Source organism: Gavia stellata, chromosome 5 (assembly GCF_030936135.1).
Source record: "Gavia stellata isolate bGavSte3 chromosome 5, bGavSte3.hap2, whole genome shotgun sequence".
NCBI lineage: Eukaryota > Metazoa > Chordata > Aves > Gaviiformes > Gaviidae > Gavia > Gavia stellata.
In genome coordinates this window covers 3,571,937-3,589,863 of record NC_082598.1, presented here as the reverse complement: position 1 = coordinate 3,589,863, position 17,927 = coordinate 3,571,937, and the positions used below count along the sequence as shown (strand labels likewise).

At 50.5% G+C, this 17,927-nt stretch overlaps 1 protein-coding gene across 3 annotated transcripts in view; it reads left to right on the top strand.

The window, feature by feature from the left end:
* The window catches only part of RNF24 (ring finger protein 24), a 30,628-nt gene extending 12,701 nt beyond the window's left edge, over positions 1 to 17,927 (top strand). For 2 of the 3 annotated variants that reach the window (XM_059818088.1, XM_059818089.1), the window contains exons 2-6: positions 5,858 to 6,007; positions 12,559 to 12,601; positions 13,628 to 13,669; positions 16,625 to 16,704; positions 17,789 to 17,927. In XM_059818088.1, coding sequence (XP_059674071.1) covers positions 5,865 to 6,007; positions 12,559 to 12,601; positions 13,628 to 13,669; positions 16,625 to 16,704; positions 17,789 to 17,927 — 447 coding nt within the window. In that variant the 5' untranslated portion in view covers positions 5,858 to 5,864. Of the gene's footprint in view, positions 1 to 3,062; positions 3,074 to 5,857; positions 6,008 to 12,558; positions 12,602 to 13,627; positions 13,670 to 16,624; positions 16,705 to 17,788 lie in introns of those variants that run through there. The other variant, XM_059818090.1, reaches the window with a different exon arrangement.

The following is a 17,927-nucleotide window of genomic DNA, read 5'->3' as shown; positions in this document are numbered from 1 at the left end:
CCGCTCGCTGCCGGCTTTTTGTGGTCAAGGAGGGTCCGGTTGGATGCTTGGAGCTGGCGCTGGATGCGGCCAGGCTGTGGCCTGACACCATCCCCATAGGGAGCATCGTAGCTCTACTAAAATCGCAGCACACTGAGATTTTTTTCCGTGCTCTCAATCCTTCTGCCCCCCGTTTTCGGATGGAAAAGTACATTGCTCCCAGCCGGAGCGGCATTGAGCTTTCCCCAGCTCCATCCCAGGTGAAGGCGACGTGGCCGCGTGGCACCTCAGCATCTCTCAAGTGATGGCGATGCTGGTTTCAGGGGCTGGCTCTGCAGCTGCTTGTGATTTTCCCACCGCCGCGCTGCGGATCCTCGCGCTGGACCAGCTCCAGAGGTGGAGCTGAAGGAAATTCCTTCCAGCTGCTTGAGGTCAGGGCTTCACTTCTCTTTTGGGGTTCGCAAGCAGGGGTTTTTTGCGTGCAAGTTAAAGTAGGCATCTCTCACTGTCGCTTTTTAAACACCTGGAAAAATCTTTTTTTTTTTTTTTTAAATATTATCCTATTAGGCATACCCATTAACTCACCTTTACGTTGTGGATTTATTGCATGGAAGAATACCCTGCTTCGCAATACAACTTGGGGTATTTCAGAAAGGTCTTGTCAGCTGTTCACAGTTTAACTTTCAACCAAGTTAATAACCGTTTTGGTTAAACCCGTATAAAACACATTACGGACTTGCGTAACGCCTTTGAAACTCAAGACGCCGTTCGCGCCCGCTTGAAATCTTTCCCATCGATAAAATATTTCAACTTGGAGTTTCGCCACGGCTTCGCATTTTCTTTTCCCTGAGATTCGTGGTTTCGATCGGGTGACGGGATCCTGCATGTGTCTGGCTTTTAGTTTTTAAAGCTCAGTATTTCCTGGAGATGGGTTGCCTTTGCTAGCTTGGCTGTTGTGGGATGTTGCAGGGGCTCGGACCACTGGCTCCATCCAGTTTCCCCAGTTAATGGTTCAGGAGGTTCAGACCAGCCTGGGTTTATTTTGAATCCCTGCGGAGGAAGTTGTTTGTCTCGAAAACATAAGGTAAATCCCTCTGAAAACGGGGTTTTATTTACAACAGCAGAGGCGGAAACCACCCCTCCACCCAGTGCGTGGGCTATATTTAGGTATGATGCACAGCGCTCGCATGGCCCCTTTATGCGCTGGTATTATAAATAAATAAGAATAAAATAAACAAAAAAGCGCAAGCGGCTTCTTTTAATAAGTAAAACCCAGAGGGGGAGCACACAGTTCAAATCCACACGGCAAAACAGCAGGAAGGAAAAAATTTGTGGCTTTCAGCCTGTGAATGATGCTCGTGGCATCACCTGCAGTGGACCAGCGGCATCCCTGGTGTCACCCCCCCGGCCTCAGGGACCGTGGCTCTCCTGCCTCGCTCCCTTCCTCCCTGCCTCAGTTTCTCTACCTGTAAGAAGATAATTGGCTCCTTTATTAATCCCTTTGAGATCTCCTGATGCAAGCTGTGGGTAAGAGTTTGGCCCCGCTTATTAAGCGCATTAAGTGCTTGCTATGGTTATAATGGGGATTAATATGGCTAGGTGGCTTATTTAGGTTTGCCTTTAACAGCCCAACTTGTAATCAGAGTGCTGCGAAGCCAGCGAGTTAATGCTGAGCTGTAACACTTCACTTCCTGACTTCTCAGTATGCCATAAACCATAACTTGGCTTTTAATTAAAACTCGGTTTTGTAGTCGTTGAAGAAACGGGGATGTGCTCGGCCCCGGGCGGCTGATGCATTGGAGGGTGTATCGAAGGAGGATGCACAGAGCTCGGTCATTCTGCTTTGCGGCGTTACCATCCCCGGCTCTCTCTGCGTCCCTGCATACGGCCCCATCGCAAGGACACTGCCGTTCCGTTTTATTTTTGCAAGCCGTTGTATTCGTTAAATAAATATCCGCTAATTCGCTCCATGCTGCAGCCTGGGAAAATAAGATTTTCTCTCCTTTGCTTTAGTCAAAGGTGGTTTTGTTTGCAATACTTATATATATAGCAATACATTGTTTGCAATATATTATGTATACAATATATTGCAGTACAATGTGTTGCAATATATATATTGCAAAGAAATATGCATACATATATTTATATTTACTTTCTTTTTACATGCGCTGAAACGATTTTCCTCCAGCCAGCCCTTGACACTCTCATAGGCCTTCCCTGATTTTTTCTTCCCACTCTCGCCCTAGGTTTATCTTTCTTCAGCAAACAACTTCTGTTCTGAGTGCTGCTGGCTGGCAGGCACCCTTCCCGGTCCTCAATGTTTAGCCGTCCTCTCCCTGCGATTTCGTGCTCTGCCAGGACATACAAACCCGATGGACCGCCCAAATTCCCCACTGCTTCATCTCTGCCGTGGCCGCAGGTTCATTTTATAGACGAGGAGCAAGTCAGCATCTTCCCCCCGCTCCCCAATAACCTCACGCCACACAGAGAGTCCCATCCAGCCCTGGGGAAATCCTCCCCTCTGTAAAGTTTCTGTGGTACCAACTCCCTTTTTTCCGGGCAGCTCCTGGCCCCCTTCCTGGGGGGGCTGCAGGGACCTGCTGGGGGTGGTGGGTGCCCCAGGAGAGGCATCTGCCTGCTCTGAAATGCCTTGGCCATGGAGAGAGCAACAGGGAGGCTTTTGTTCTGCACCAGAAAGTTTTCATCCTTCTTTATGGCTCCTTTTTTATTTCTTTTGGCTGCACTCTCACAAATCTGAAGCAGATTAAAATACAGTTCCCCCCACCACTCCCCTGGAAAAAAACCCAACCCCAAAGCTTGGCTGCTTAAAGTCATCGGATTTCAGTGAAGTCTTCTAAAGTTAACAGTTTCCTGTGCAGGCTAACTTATTTTTTCCCTCTAACCTCTGTGTTTTTTGCCATAACGTTTCTCAGCTGTTGGAGCAGGAGGGGGGGAGGACCAGGGTAGCTCTGATGTGGAGAAGGTTATTTCACACGCGGGTTGGATGAATCTGGTGTGGGACTCACTGGACTTGCACCATAGGGAACCGAAGGCTTGTCCCCGGCAGGCTGAGACCCTGCGGTATGGCCGGCAGGTAGGTGACATCCTTTTGAGGCAAAATATTAGGGAAGTGGTACCGTTGGAAGAAGAGAGTAGGATGCTGTGGGTGGGATGGAGCTCCGTTTCTACTGACCATTTATTTGCCAGCGGCTGTGATGGTTTGTAGCTGTGGCCATGGCCATGGGGACCGGTGGAAGAGCTGCATGGCTCGGCTGGACATGACCATAAGGAGCTTTTCTGGCTTGATGAGATTTGCTGCCCTAAATGCAGCCTGGGTCTTCCTTACCCACCATCTCTGCTTTTATGCTTGGTCCACTGTGGCATCTCCTGGTGGGAGAGCTGAATTGAAGCCCCCAGCTCTGGTAAGAAGAGCATCAAAAGTTAAAGGAGTTGTAAAGGAAAGAAAAATAATAGTCCGGTGCTGGTTGGTTTTGTCGCCTCTTCTCCAAGAGTGGTCTCTCCTTCCTTGCAAAAAATCGCACAAAGCTTTCCCAGATGGAGGATGTTTGATTTTCTTTTGGGTGGTTATGGAGCTGGCGCTGGCCAACCTTGGCCAACACCTTGGCCAACGCCAGTAACTATCAACACAAGCCAGAGCCTCGTCTTCCAACCGTAACATCCTCTGTCACGTGAGCGTGACCAAGGGGAGAGCCCCTGAACCATCTAAAATCCCTTTGACCCAGCAAACGGTGCAGAGATGAAAACCAAACCCAACCCTACTTAGCGACCCTGAGCTGCGCATTAACTCTGCTGGAGCAGGAGCAAAGGTTTGGGGGCTGGTTTTGACTTTTTTTAATTTATTTGCAAAGCAAAACAGCTTGGCCAAGCGGAGCAAGCATTGGTAGAGGAGTGTGAGCTGCTGGGTGGTTGCTGTGCTATAAAATCCCATCCCCACCAGTGCTCACAGGGGGTGTGCCGGCTCCCCGAGCTCTTGTAGCATTTCCACGTTGGCCGGGAGAGTTTCTGAACATGCGTGTTGGTCTCTGGAGGCTTTAATCAAATCCAGGCTTTACCAGAAATCGCCTTGAAACTTCCAGCAAGCCGAGGAAACCGAAAGCAGCCGGAGCAAGGAGGCTCTCGGGCAGGCGTTTGGCGCCGGTGGAGATGCTGCCTTCAGTGAGAGGCGCGAGGAGGGTGCGGGCGAGGGGCTAGTGCCGGTGAAGCAGCTGGGATGAAAGGTGAGTTGGCTCCCTGCGTAGCAGTGGGGAGCATGCCACGTATATACGAGCAATGCGTATAAGGTGGGAGGATGGAGGAAAACCCAGCGGGATCGGCAAAACAGGGGTGTGAAGGGGGAAAGGAGATGCAGGAGCGAGGATGCTGCTTGGAGAAGGAGCAGGACATTCAGAGGATGCTTCGATTTTTGGAGCATCGCTCCCTGGCACGTGTGGGTTCAGGTCCCGTGGTTTCACCATCTTCTCACACCGTGTAAAAATTGGGAGCCGTGCAATTAATGCGCCACTGAAAACTCCCCATCCAGGGGAGGGTTTTATTATCCCTCAGTAATTTTACTTGGGAAACGGGGTCCAGACTTCAGGTAATTTCCCTGCTTGTTGGGCAATTTAATTGCGTGTCCAGCCCTCTCCCGTGGGCAGAAAGGAAAACAAGGCATATTTTTTAACTTCCTTTTCTAAGCTGGGGGTGGGTGAACTTTATGCCTGGCCAGAGACGGTTGTGATCATTCAAGGGTGAATGGCTCGGAGAGTGATTGCAATAGAAAGGAATAATAAGAAACAATCATAAATATGTGCTTTCCAGTTAAGGGTTTTGAGTATTAACGTGGGGTTACGGCAGCAAGGGGGTTTTTATGGCGACACAGAGACATCAGGCTGTTTTTCCACCTGACTCCTGAAAAACACTCCGTGAGGGTTATTGTAAAATATTAGCGTCCCCTGCGATAAAACTAAAGTCATGGGAGAGATCATACGCTGAAGTCGTTATCCCAGGCAGCTGCACGTGGTTTCGTTGGGTCTCTCTGAGGGGAGGGAGGTTTTGGTCATGCGTCCGAGACGTGGTACGTCGACAGCCAAAATTGTTGCATCTTCCTCTTTGCCGCTGCTCACGGGTGCTTCGGGGTTTTGCTGGGGGGAAGCAGTGTGGGATTATACTGAGGAATAAAGCTGAAACCTGCAAAAATGCCCTTAAACTGCCTACCCGGATCTCACGTGGAAAAAACAAACCAAGTCTGTTTTATGGCTCCTATAATTTCTCAGCGGCGCTGCCGTATGACATGGGAATGTCCTTGTCCTTTCCATCCTGCCTGGGATGTGCTGGGAGCGTGTTGAACGCCCACCGGTTCATGTGCACGCTTGGTGGTTTTGGAGGGGGGATTTCTACGGAGTGAGGAATCGATCTTGGAAACCGCAGGAGGGGAGGGGAAGAAAAACCTTCCTTGCTACAAGGCTTTCTGGCTGCTTTCAATATTTTGGCCTAATGAATGAGGGTTCGGGGGCATTGGCTGCAGCCTGGGCTGCTCGGATGCAAATCACCGCCATCTGTCTGATGCAGCATTTAGTTTGAAGGACGATGTGTGTAAGGAAGAGGGGAAATAGCTGGAGGAGAAGCTCACAGCGGGAGAAGAAAAATCCCAGCCCAGGCTGATCCAGCCCTGCTTTGTTTTCAGGGTTGGCGAGCTGGGGGCTCAGGTTCAGGCAAGGATGCCTTCGCCCCGGGGGGCGAGGAGTGAGAAGGCAGCGCTGCTGGCTGCCCTCTCCTTCTGCCCCAGCTGCCTTTGGAAGGGACCACTGGTTTCCTCCGAAGGGCATCCCATGCTGCCGAAGGAGCCTGACATCCATGTGTTTTCTCCCTGTCTCCTCAGCCTACCCATGAGCTCGGACTTCCAGCATTACAGTTTCAGGATGCCGAACATCGGGTTCCAGAACCTGCCTCTCAACATATACATCGTGGTTTTCGGCACGGCCATCTTTGTCTTCATCCTCAGTTTGCTCTTCTGTTGCTACTTGATCAGGTAAGGGGATTTTCCTCGGCTGCTTTCAACAGCTGCCCCGGTTCAGACCGAGCCCAGCACCAATCCCTCCATCCCAAAACAAGGATGGCATCACCGTGTCTTGCCAAACTGATGTGACCCATGAAAGAGGTTTAATTTTCCCTCATCGTCATGCTCAGCCCAACATTCATCCCTAATAGAGCCAGTAGACCCAGTGCAAACGCAGTGAGTACCGAATGCCGTCTGCCCAACACATCTTGGAGTCCCACAGCGCAATTACGTTATCTGCTTTAAAAACAGGAGATATGTTTACGTGTATGCTCAAACAGGCATGAAAACATGGTTGGCTTCTCAAAAAGACTGGAAAGGGATGTTTTATGGTTCCTGCTTTCTGCTTAATGTTTCAACACATTTTCCTCTTTAATGAGTAACTTGTGTACTGTGTGCTTAAGAAATGTTTAATACCTGCTCCGTTCGTTATTGTACACAAATTGCTCATTCAACAGCGCAGTTTAGAGATTAATGATGCAGAGTTGATTTGTTAATCTGAACGATGGGGAGTGGGACGGGAGGGTTAAAGGTTGTTCCAGTTTGGGGCTTGTTTTAATTGTTTTATGGGCCATTGGGGAGAGAGTTGGGCCACTAATTGAGAGGAGAAACTCTTCCTGTGGGAGAGAAAGTGAGAGGCAAGTGGGGAAAACCACAGTGCCTGGGAACTGAGGCAGCAATGGGGGCAAGTTGTGCTGATAACCTGGGATGCAGGGCTGGCTGCACTTCTGCCTGCGTCCGGGAGCAGAGGGTATCGCTCTGGTGGCAGCATCTGCCGAAATCCTGCGTTCCCAGAGCTCTCCTGCCAAGTTGCAGAAGAGCTTTTCCATCCCTTTTCTCTCCCCTCTGGCTTTTTGGATGGCCCCAGCTCCCTGCTAGCCGTACATCCATCACATCCCCTCCCTCTGTCCCTGTAAAACAGGTGCCTGGTTTCTTCTTGCACCATGGAGACTGCATCTGGCTGGCTCACAGCAGCCAGTCCCACCAGGTTTTCTATCCAGAGGGTGTTGAAAATATTTTGTCCTGCTTTTGTAGACCAGGGAAGCAAGATTTCAGTGTCACCTTCTAAGTATTTGATAATTTTCACCTATTTGCAGCTTTGTACAAAGCAAAACCTCGTAAAACTTGCAGGTGAGCCCAAACCAAGCCATACCCAGAGGTAATTTGGGCTGCCTGGGCATCATATCTTCACTTTTGTCTGCAATTATGCACAAGAAAAGGGTATTTGAAGGTGCAACGCATCTGTCCACCCCTGCAGACAAGGCAGAAACAGATCAAGGGGTCATCCCCAACCAGGCAATTTGTATCTCAGTTTGATGTTAACAAGGTCTGTGCTGGGATATAGCATCTGCGTTCAGTGTTTGCATTTTAACTGGGATGCCAGTGGGAGGGGATGCAAAAAAAATAGACAAATGGTGTTCAGAAGGCTCAAGGATGTGTTTTGCCCAGATTGAGCTTGAATCTGTACGGCTCGCTTGCAAAATGAAGAGGTGTTTGGATTTTCAGAGTATTTTCCTGGGCACCGGGTCTTGCTGGGTGTGTTCTGCCCCAAAGAAGAAATAACAAGTAGTAATGTCTGGACGATCAAGCCAGAAAATCTTTAAATTTAGAAGTTGGAGGTGTGTTGTAAGAGAGAGGGTGAGTAACCAGTGAAACAAGCCAGCCAGGGAAGTGGCAAGTCCCCCGTCTCTTCATGTCTTCAAATCAAGACAGAGGGCCTTTCTGGAAGAGACGTTTTGGCTCCCATTCCCAGGAGTAACGAAGTGCTATTTAATGACCTATGATAAATGGGAGGATGCATTAGATCAGCTAATGATCCCTTTATAGCCCTAAACTCTATAGAGACTCTATGAATCGCTCTTCAAACCACTGCCCCCAGCTCTATTATTGGCAAAACGGTGACAAACAAGAATCCTCTTTCCCTGTTTTGGAGGGTTTCGCCATGCCACGGGTTTTAGCTGTGCCGATGTGCCCCAGGAGCATCCACCTCCTTTGAATTTTCTGTGTAATCTCAGTTTATGTGGAGTATAAAAGCTTGAGCTTCGGCATGGTTTGGAAAGCCTTGCAGATGGAAAGCGGGATTAGGACCACGCGCCTGCAAGTGCAGAGCATCCCAAATGATTGTTTTGGGAAGGGTTTGCCATGTCGCACCTCTTCAGTGCTACGTAATGCTGAAACATTGCCGGTGCCTGGCTGCGGAGGAAGCAAATACCCATAGCCCTGCTGCAGGAGGATTTGGTATACAAAGTAAGATATTGAATTTAAATTTACTTTTTTCCCCCTCCTGACCCAGCTGCTAAAGCCTCCTGGATTACCCCATGCATTCCTGACCCTCTTCTGCAATGAGATGCGTGGCTTTAACACAGAATTACATCTGGAGGCTGTATAAAAGAGAGGTGTTAATTTAACAAGCAGATGCAGCATGGATCACACCATGTTGCGCAGAGAAACCGACCCAGGGCGGAGGGATGTGGGCAGGGGTGGACCCACCGGGAGCCCCAGGGCTCCGCTTGCACCCGCGGGGATTATTTGCAGGTAACGGGCTCGTGGCTTTCCCCAGGCCCTGCTTAGGTGCAGAGGCAACGCAGCCCATCCTCTCCCTCTCTTATGACTCACACATCTGCAAATATTTGGCAAATAAGGAGCGGAGCTCGTGACACCATCCTCTGGGCCCTGGTTCTCATCGCCTGCTCCAGATCAGAGCATCCCGTGCAGCCCTCCTCCACATCCCTGGCTGGGGAGGCATCCGAAGCATGGAAGAGCCAATATCTGGTGTATTTACCCCTAAACGCAGAGCTGACGGCATTAAATAAAGGATGTGCTGGGGAAGAAGGGCACGTGGGCTGCGCTGCACAACTGTGTCAATACGGAGTGCGCTGCCCACTCCAACGGGAGGAAGAAGTGACGTTTTTAATTGGGTTGGCTCAAAATGGAGTCCGATAGGAATTTCAGCCAAAAGCAAAGCAAAGATCATTTCTGTGCGCAGTACAGGCAAATCTTCAGCTCTTCTGCTGCTGCAAACCACTCCGGTACAAAGCACGGGTCGCACCCTCACGGCTGCTGCCTCTGCTTGGAAAAATTAGAAAAAGAAAAGGGAAGAAAAAGGAAATGAAATTTTGCAGGCAGCCGTTTGTGTCTGATCTCTGCTGAATTAATGAAATTAATAACCTCATGTTGCCTTCGGTCCCCTAAAACCTGGTTCAGAAGGATGCTGAACCGAGGGACGCCGTGCTTTCCAACCCTTTGAATGGCGTGCACGCTCGCCCTGGGTAAACGCTGCCGCACGCTCTCTACCCGTGCTTGGCTGCGGGTTGTACGGGGTTCGTCTCTGCCCAGACTAGAGCTGCTCAAAGTCTACAGGAGGCGCAGGGCACGTAGCCCTTAAAAAGCCCTTTTCTATAGGGCTCCTTCCTTCTGCATTCAAACCTGCCAGGATCAAACGCAGCGATTGGGTTTGGAGAGCCCAAGGAGCCTGGCTGGGCTGGGGAGAGTGATGTAGTGGTGGGGCGAAGAGCCAGTGCCCGATACCTTTCTACTCTTTCTACTCTAAAGCATCAAATAAGCAGATCTTAGAGGTAAACCTCCAAAAAGTTGTTTCCTCTGCATTTTATTTCCATAGTCACTCACTTGCTACTGATGATTCGGAGTCAACCAGAGAAACGGCGTGCTGCCTTTCCTTTGGGAGGCGTGGAAAGCTTGGGAAGAGATCACAAAATCCACGAGAGATGGTTATTAAATTCAGGGATGGGTGGCGGCGTGCGCATATGCACGGTCTCCAGCCATGCGCTCACTTTCAAGACGCTGTGTGGTCCCTTATCTAAATCAGCCATCTGCCAGAAATTCCTCCGGAGTCGCAGCTCTTGACACAAGATGGATGAAGCCCTGTGTCCGATGGGGAATAACGCTTGCCAGGATCCGGGGTCTCGTTACGACAGCTGCGCTAGGTCTGACCGGGATCCATCTGGCCCAGGATCCTGGCATTGAAGGGGAAGCATGGAGGAGCAGATGGAGCTCGCACGCTTCGGGACCAGATGTGCTTGTGCCGTTCCCCATAACCTTCAGGGAGGTTTTTTTTTTTGGCAAAGTCTCCTCATATAGCTCAGCACCAGCCTGTGGCGTTGTAGCATCTGCGCTCTGACAGCATGGAGCTGCTCGGATCCCTGGCCAGGTGGTCACTTCTTCCCCATCGCTGGTCCAGATGCCTCCACGGCGTCCACAGATTCTTGGGCTTGCTCTGCACGGCACCTTCCCTCCGGTGGCTTTGGCTCATCGGGGCCAAAGCCCCGCTGGCCGCTCGGTGCTCCGTAAGACAGATGCTTTTTCCCGTGCTGGGAGAGTTTTTCCCCTTGTACGCGGCCTCCAGCCGTGCATCTCGCTTTGCCCCATCTGTATTTCATAACCGGTTTCCCAGCCGCCGGGATCCCTGCAGATCGGGCCGGTTTCATCCTGTTTTCTCTATTGTTCGTGCATCTTCTGCTCGTGTTTCTGCTCAGTGGCGTTGGCGGAGGGATGCAACCCCAGCCTTCTCCTTCCTGCCCGCTGCAATTTTATCCACGGCTCTGCAGGCAGGTTCCCTGCCAGGCAGCTTCATTAGAGGAGGAGGGACGGCTCCCCGCTAAATTCAGGGCTGAGGAGCTGACTTACTGCAACTCTCTCTGCAGCGTTAAGGTGCATTTTTACCCATTCCTCAACTGTTAAGGTCCACAACATTTTGGGGGGGTGGCTTTCAAGCAAAAAGGACAGGGATATATTTTTACATCCTGTTTTTATAACTCACCTACTGCAGCTTGCGGCATCAGAAAGCCTCCGAGAGCTCAGGGTGAAAGAGCCGGGGTTTGAGACAGCCCCTAGAATATTTTTGGAGAAGTGAAATTACAGGCAAGGGGGTTCCCCACCTGAAATCACACCCGAGGCTGGCTGGGGAAAATATTCCTATGGCTGCCCAAGCCCTGCAGACGCACACTGACATCTTGTTAAAGTCCTTGGCCAACTCTTTAGCCTTGATGACTTCCCTCTCGAGTTTTCAGAGCACTTCACCAAATGCCATGTCTTGTAATGAGAAGCAATATTAGTTGGTTTTTTTTTTAAAAACATATTTATTTTAGGAGCATAATCGGCTTCTCTGGCCAGCTGATGCCTGCAGAACGCTCCGCCGGGCTGTGCAACGTGGGCTGCTGCTTGTTCTGCTGTGGAATGATGTTTTGATGGTTGGACTTGATGATCTTACAGGTCTTTGCCAACCTTAGTGATTCTGTGTGATTCTGTGATTTATTAATAATAGTTTGAACTGAGAACTATGGAGGGATGTGATGCGTGTTTGTGTTTGCTGTTTCGCTCGGTCCCCAGGAATGGGGACAAATGCTCCCACCCGTGCCTCCTGGAGAGGGGAGGCTGGAGAGGGAGGGGACGGGCCCAGCCCTTTGCTCGTGGCCTCAAATTCTCGCTTTGCCCGGCCAGACTTCCCACCGCAGCAGGTGCTTTTGGAATAGATTCATCCCCTCCATCTCCATCCCTTGATTTGCTGCAGGAATGGATGCTACTGGGGAAAAAAAACCACCCAGAAAACCAATATTGTGCTGAGCACAGTGCTTTGAAATGTAGGTGGGGGGAAACAGCTTATAATCCTGGTTTTGCTCCCCTGCCACGTCAGCTACGGCCCTGGCTCCTTCCCTGGGGAAGGGAGCGCCCTGGGTCATCGCGTGGGCTTATCACCCCATGCCTGCTCTCCTGATAAAAACCCCCAAAATCCCAAGATATAGGTTCATTCTCCTGCGGTTTTTGGCAGCTCATTATCTCTGGTTATTAAATTGCCCCCTGTGATAAGAGGCGAGAGATGGAAGACATCCCATTGCTTCTCTTCCAAAGCTTTCTGCACCTGTGTTATCTTCAGATAAATAGCTGTCCTCTGCTTGCTCAACCAGGTGGATGATGTCTTGTTGAATGCTTTTTCCTGAGAGTTTGGGAGGCAAAAGCATCACGATTGATATTATAACTGAAGATGAAGCTGTGTTTGAGGAACCCAACATTCCCCAAGCAGCATGATGGGGGCTTTGGTGGGGAACCTTTGAGAGGAGAGGTCTTCTTCCCCATCCTCACTTGTGCGGGAGCGGAGCTTTCCCCAGGTCTGAATACCCATCACTTAGAAAAAGGTGCCGCGTCCAGTCTAAAAATTGTTGGCAGCAGATGTGGTTGGAAACTGGGGGTATTTATGGTGGCTCCTGATTTACTCAACAGTTTTTGCTGGTCTTAATGGCACAGGTGATATCTGCGTGGAAAATTAGGGAGGTCAAAAGAGGAAAAGGGGAGCAGGTTGTGTGCTTCTGGATGCAGATGTTGCCTTCCCAGCTACAGGGAAAGCTGGCTGTTGCTTAAATGCGTCATTTCATGTGGCCGTTCTCATTTCTGAAATGAAAAATTAAAAAAAAAAAATTAAATCTGGAAAGGAGGGAAATTAATTGTTTGAGGTAGTACAGTAATCTTGATTTTTTTGCCTGTCCTCACATTTCTCCCTGTTTTGATTGCAGGCTTAGACATCAAGCACACAAAGAGCTTTATGCCTACAAACAGGTGAGATGACACACAGTAAGTTGTCGTCTTCTTCCCTTCTGCTTAGTGCCCAATCCGTGTTGGAATAGTCACTCCATCAGATTTCCTTGTTCTGTTCTTCTCCTTGGGAGGCTTTTGGTCTTCAAAGAGAAGTTGTAACCCCCAGGCAAACCTCTGTCCCTGTGGATTTAATTTTTTTCTACCAGCTGGGCACCCCAGGAGCATCTCTCACCCATTAGTCTGCAGGTCTCTGCCTTTTCAGATGAGGTCCCTGAGCGGTGGGGACATCTCCATCCCTGGACCACCTCAACTGGGTAACTCCTCCTAACCCTCACCTTATTTTCCGCTGGTGAGCAGTAATGCCGTTGCCTCCTCAGCAATCAGATGATGTTTTGTGGGGTCTGAATCTGCTTCCCGGGTCTCACCCGGCTGCTCTGGACCACCCGCAGCCATGGGGCTCTCATAGGGACCTCTCGTAGGGAACATCTCCACATCATCTTGGCAAACCCACCTGTTTTCCGCATATACCCACACACGCCAGTGCCGTTGTTAAAATAAACATGGCCAAGAGATAGGTGTCAGGCTGCTGCTTCAACGTCCTGTTTTCTCCAGGGCTTGTGTACTTTTTCTGTCTCCGATCTGTCATTCAAGCAGGAAACTGGGTGGAGTTGGGCTCATATGATATGATAATACATGGTCGTCCTGCATTTATAGCCCTCTCCAGGTGTTTAGCCTGGATGGAGTGAAAATGACGTGGCAGATGTCCACGCAGGAGCTCGCTGCACAGCGGAGGAGCCCAGGAGGTTCAAATTTGGGAGGAGACCTCCTGGATTTGGTCCTCGTGTTAGTGGTTATAGCTGTGCCAGTGCTGCCTTCCTCCTGTTCCTGCACAGGGGTGAAGAGTTGATGCGCTCCATGGTTGTGCCAGGTTTACTGGGGGTTTCCCAGTTCTATGGGGACGCTAAATGGGATCTGAATTTATGGAGATTTTTGCTGCAAATGCTCTTGGCAAAAGCTGTGTCCTGACCCCGGCGCTCTGTCTTACAGGTCATACTCAAGGAAAAGGTGAAGGAGCTGAACCTACACGAGGTGAGTACGTCCCCGGGGCTGTAGCGTAGCAGCAAAGACTCCCTCACCCTCCTCTTCCTCACGCTGGGGAGGGGATGGGGGACAGGCAAAGGCTGGCACAGGTAGGAAGGCGCAAAAACCCAAATTTAACTCCTTCAGGAGCAAAACGCACGGCTAGGTGTGCTGGCATCGCTGCCCGCTTGCTGCCAGTGGCGGGGTTTGCTCTGCAGCCTCTTATCCCGTTACAGGGAACATGGAGGGGGCAGGTTAAAACGGCTGCACCGGCAGCTCCATCTCTCCCCGATGCCACTTTTCTCTTTCAGACAGTCTAATTGCTTGTTAATGCAGCCAGTAAAAGCCCACCTGCAAAGGGGGTCTGGATTAAGCCATCTCCCTCCTCCTCCTGGGTCCCCTTTAGTTTTTACTGCATCATTATTATTTATTGTATTATTATTATTTATTGCATTATTATTATCACTGCGATAAAAACCTGTGGATAAAAGGGGAGGCAGATGCAGGCTAGGCTGTGTGTAAACAGTGTCTCTTGACGGTTACATCCCCTCCAGCCCCGCTCAGCCTCGCCACCATCAGAGCGTGACGATATCCAGCACATCTCTGCTGGCCGTGTTACTCGGGCAGAGTAAACTCTGCCAGGATTTAATTGAAATCAAAAATAAACACCCTCCCCAGGCTTCTGCCCCTTGTGCTCCTGGTTTGCAGCTTTGCAGAGAAGAGCTGGCTTGAAGAAGCAGGCAAAGGTGTGTCTGCTTGAATGTATTAAGAATTAAAACCCCTTTTTCCAGCCCTAAAAACATGGGGGTTTCTGCTCGCATTCGGGAGGACGGCAGAGCCTGCGGCAGCCATGAAGCAAAGCCCCAGCAGACTTTGCATTTAAACTTTGCAGGGCAAATTGTGCCCACGACTGCCCCTTCCCCACGATGCGGGCGCAGAAGCAGCTCCTTGCTGGGTCCTTCTGCGTTAACAGGTTAGGAGGATCTCCGGCAGCTGAAACACGTCTTGGAGTAACGATGTTGCCCTGATCCACCTCCACCTACCTGTCCCTTGAGGTTTAAAACCCGTTAGTTGTTCTCCGCTGTTTTGGGGCTGAGGGCCCCTATTTACAGACCATTTTTCATGCTGAAGTTGAGCAGGAATCTGCTCAAACCCTACTTCAAACACGGGCTGGATTTATTTCCCCTAATGACAACAAAAATGCCCACCCACATCCCGGACCTGAGTCCACTCATCTGTTAAATACCAGCTCCGTTTGCTTGTAAGCCACTATTTTTTTTTAAATCCCCGAGCAGAGCAACAAGAGCCCGTCCCATGTTTCATCCTCACCCTCCGCTCCCTGCAGCCGAGGGGCTAAATCCCAAGGGCAGAAGGGCGGCAGAGGGAGGGAATGGTCCCTGCTTGAGACCCGTATTTCTGATCCATTCGCATTACATTGGCTTGCAGTGGGGTTTTTTGCCAGCACAGACTTAAAAGCACTTCCTGGGGTGAGAAGCTCGTTGCAGGGGGGATTTGGGAATGCGCCGGAGCCAGGAATGGCCACAATAACCCTCTGTCCTCCTCCTCCATCGCCTCTGCTCCGAGCTCTCCACAGCTTTCCCAGCCCAAATGCTTTCAGGGAGGGCGAAGAGTCTGTGGGGAAGGGGATAGAGCAGCACAAGCTCTTCTTCCCTGGGGTTCTGGAAAGGCTGGGAAGGATTTTCTTTGGCTTCCTCCAAAATATCCCTTTTTTGGGCATTTGGATTTTGGTATTTACAGTAAGCAGTTCTGGAAAGCGGAGCACGGCAAGGGGGGATCTTGCAACATCTTGGGGCGGCTGCCAGGGCTCGCCCAGAGCCTTGCGGAGGGGAAAGTCCCCACCGAGCTCTTCAGCCCCCTGTTTCTGGGTTTGTTTTTCCTCTTTTTTCCATCCCGCTGTCTCTCCCAGGCTTTCAGGGGGCTCAAGACGTGCGTGTTCCTCGGGGACCGACCCGAGCAGCTACGCCAGCATTTGCTCGCTCAGTAAAAAAGTCTCCAACGAACTTTGGGTGGCTGGAAAGTATCGGCGGGTGCCGCGTTCCCGGGAAAGCCGGGAGCCTCCCGCGGCGCTTGCCAGCCGCCTGCCTTATCCCAAGGGCTTTTGGCAGTGGTGCTGGCCCTTGTTTCAGACTGCCGGAGAGTCCCAGGCTAGGGAGGGGTGGGGGGTGTGTGTGCTGGGAAAAACAGCCAGGAATATCTGAAATCCCCAGGAATATCCAAAATGGGTCGGGGAAAAACCGGTGGCATGGGGGAGGAGATTTCAGCTGGGTCTCTTGCCTGCCAGGAAAACAGCCACCAACTTTCCCATCCCTGGGGCAGAGATGCAGCCTTTGCCTTCTCTTCCCAGCGTTATCCCTGCAGATGCAGCTCGGTCCCAGGGACTAAGCAGCAGCATGGATATAGCCCCCTGCACCCTAAAGCCTCCTGGCACATCAAAACACATCCCAGCCTTGCGGCTGCTGCTCCCGGGGGGGCTTTGGGGTCCCCTCCACCGGGGAAGGGAGAGCCAAAGCCCAGGCAGCGAAGTCTGGGAAGGCTTTTTAGGGGGGATTTCACCACTCTGGGATGCAGAAACCTCCCAAAGGTTTCTTCTGCAGCACAGGGGACAAAAAAAAAAAAGCAGCTTCTTGGTCAAAACAGAGGGTTTGTAGCAGAAGAGGAGGTTGCTTTCCCTGCGGTACAGGGAGGTATTTCTCTCCCCACCCCCAGCGTATCCTCGCTGGCATCAGAAGCCAAATTGCCCTTTTTTTTCCCCAATCAAAGGCAGGGGCGAGGCAAGTGCCAGGGAGAAGATGGAAACTGGCCGAGGGTATCGCTTAGGGGAAGGTTTTTTTATTTGGGGGGGGGGGAATTTTGGCCAGTTCAGAGATGGCCACGTAGTTTTTATGTGCAACAAAACGCTGCCCGGCAGCTGACTCCCTTTTCTCTGTCTCTCACGTCTTTCAGATCTGCGCCGTTTGCTTGGAGGAGTTCAAGCCCAAGGACGAGCTGGGGATCTGTCCCTGTAAACATGCCTTCCACAGAAAGTAAGTGCGTGCGGCGAACAGGAGACGGAAGCCGGGCTGCCCCGAATCCTGCCCGGCGAACCCCGGGGAGGGTCTTGGCGTGAGGTCTGCTGGTGCCGCTCTCCTCGTCCGGGGTTTCTTCTCACCCCAATTCCAGGGGAAGGAGGGGAATTGCAGCAAAAGCCCCTTATTGAATTAATTGGAGCATTTGGAGCAGCAAAGGTCCTGTCGTGAGCTGGCAAAACCACTTCCCTTTTTATATATAGAGTCTTTATATAGTCCAAAATGCATCTGTGCATTTGTGTGTGTATATATGTATTTACATATGTATTATTTATATATGTATTTATAAAATATATATGCAGAACCACCCGAACAAGCTCCCCAGGGAAGGGGTCAGGGCCCCAAGGCTGTTGATGTTCAAGAAGCATTGGGACAACGCTCTTGGATACGGGGTTTAACTTGTAGGGTGCCCTGTGGTGAGTCCGGAGTTGGCCTCCATGTTCCTCGTGGGTCCCTTCCAACTCAGGCTGGTCTGTGAAAAATGTGTATATAGGGATTTTATACACAGAGATTTTATAAAAATGTAAAACACTATGAATTTTATATGTATAATATATACATTATATATGTATGATGTATATATATACATTTTACAGATTATATATTCATAAAATCCATAGATTCATATGTAACTTTTTGTGTATATATGTATTTTATATATTTTTCTGTATGTGTATCCATTTTTATATCTCTTTTATAAATACATATAAATTATATCTATAATTATTACAAGTACACAAAAGTACATAAGTACACAAAAATCCATGTATATATACACACGTGCACACACAAAAATGTCCTAATAAAATGTAAAGGCACCTAAATGATGAATTAATTAGAAATTTGGCAGCAGCAATGCTCCAGGGAGGGTGACAACGGATACGACGTGGCGCGCGGTCCCCGGGCTGTCGCCTGTCACCCGCCATGGAGGAACGGGGTGGCTGCCCCCCGCAAGGGGTGCACGAGGCACCAAGTTAGGGGCTTTTTTGTTGCAGCACCCCTGTAATGACCCCCCCATGTCTGTCTGTCTGTCCCCCCCCAGGTGCCTCATCAAGTGGCTGGAGGTGCGGAAAGTGTGCCCGCTCTGCAACATGCCGGTGCTGCAGCTGGCGCAGCTGCACAGCAAGCAGGACCCCGGCCCCCCCCAGGGCCCCCTCCCCGGCGCAGAGAACATCGTATAG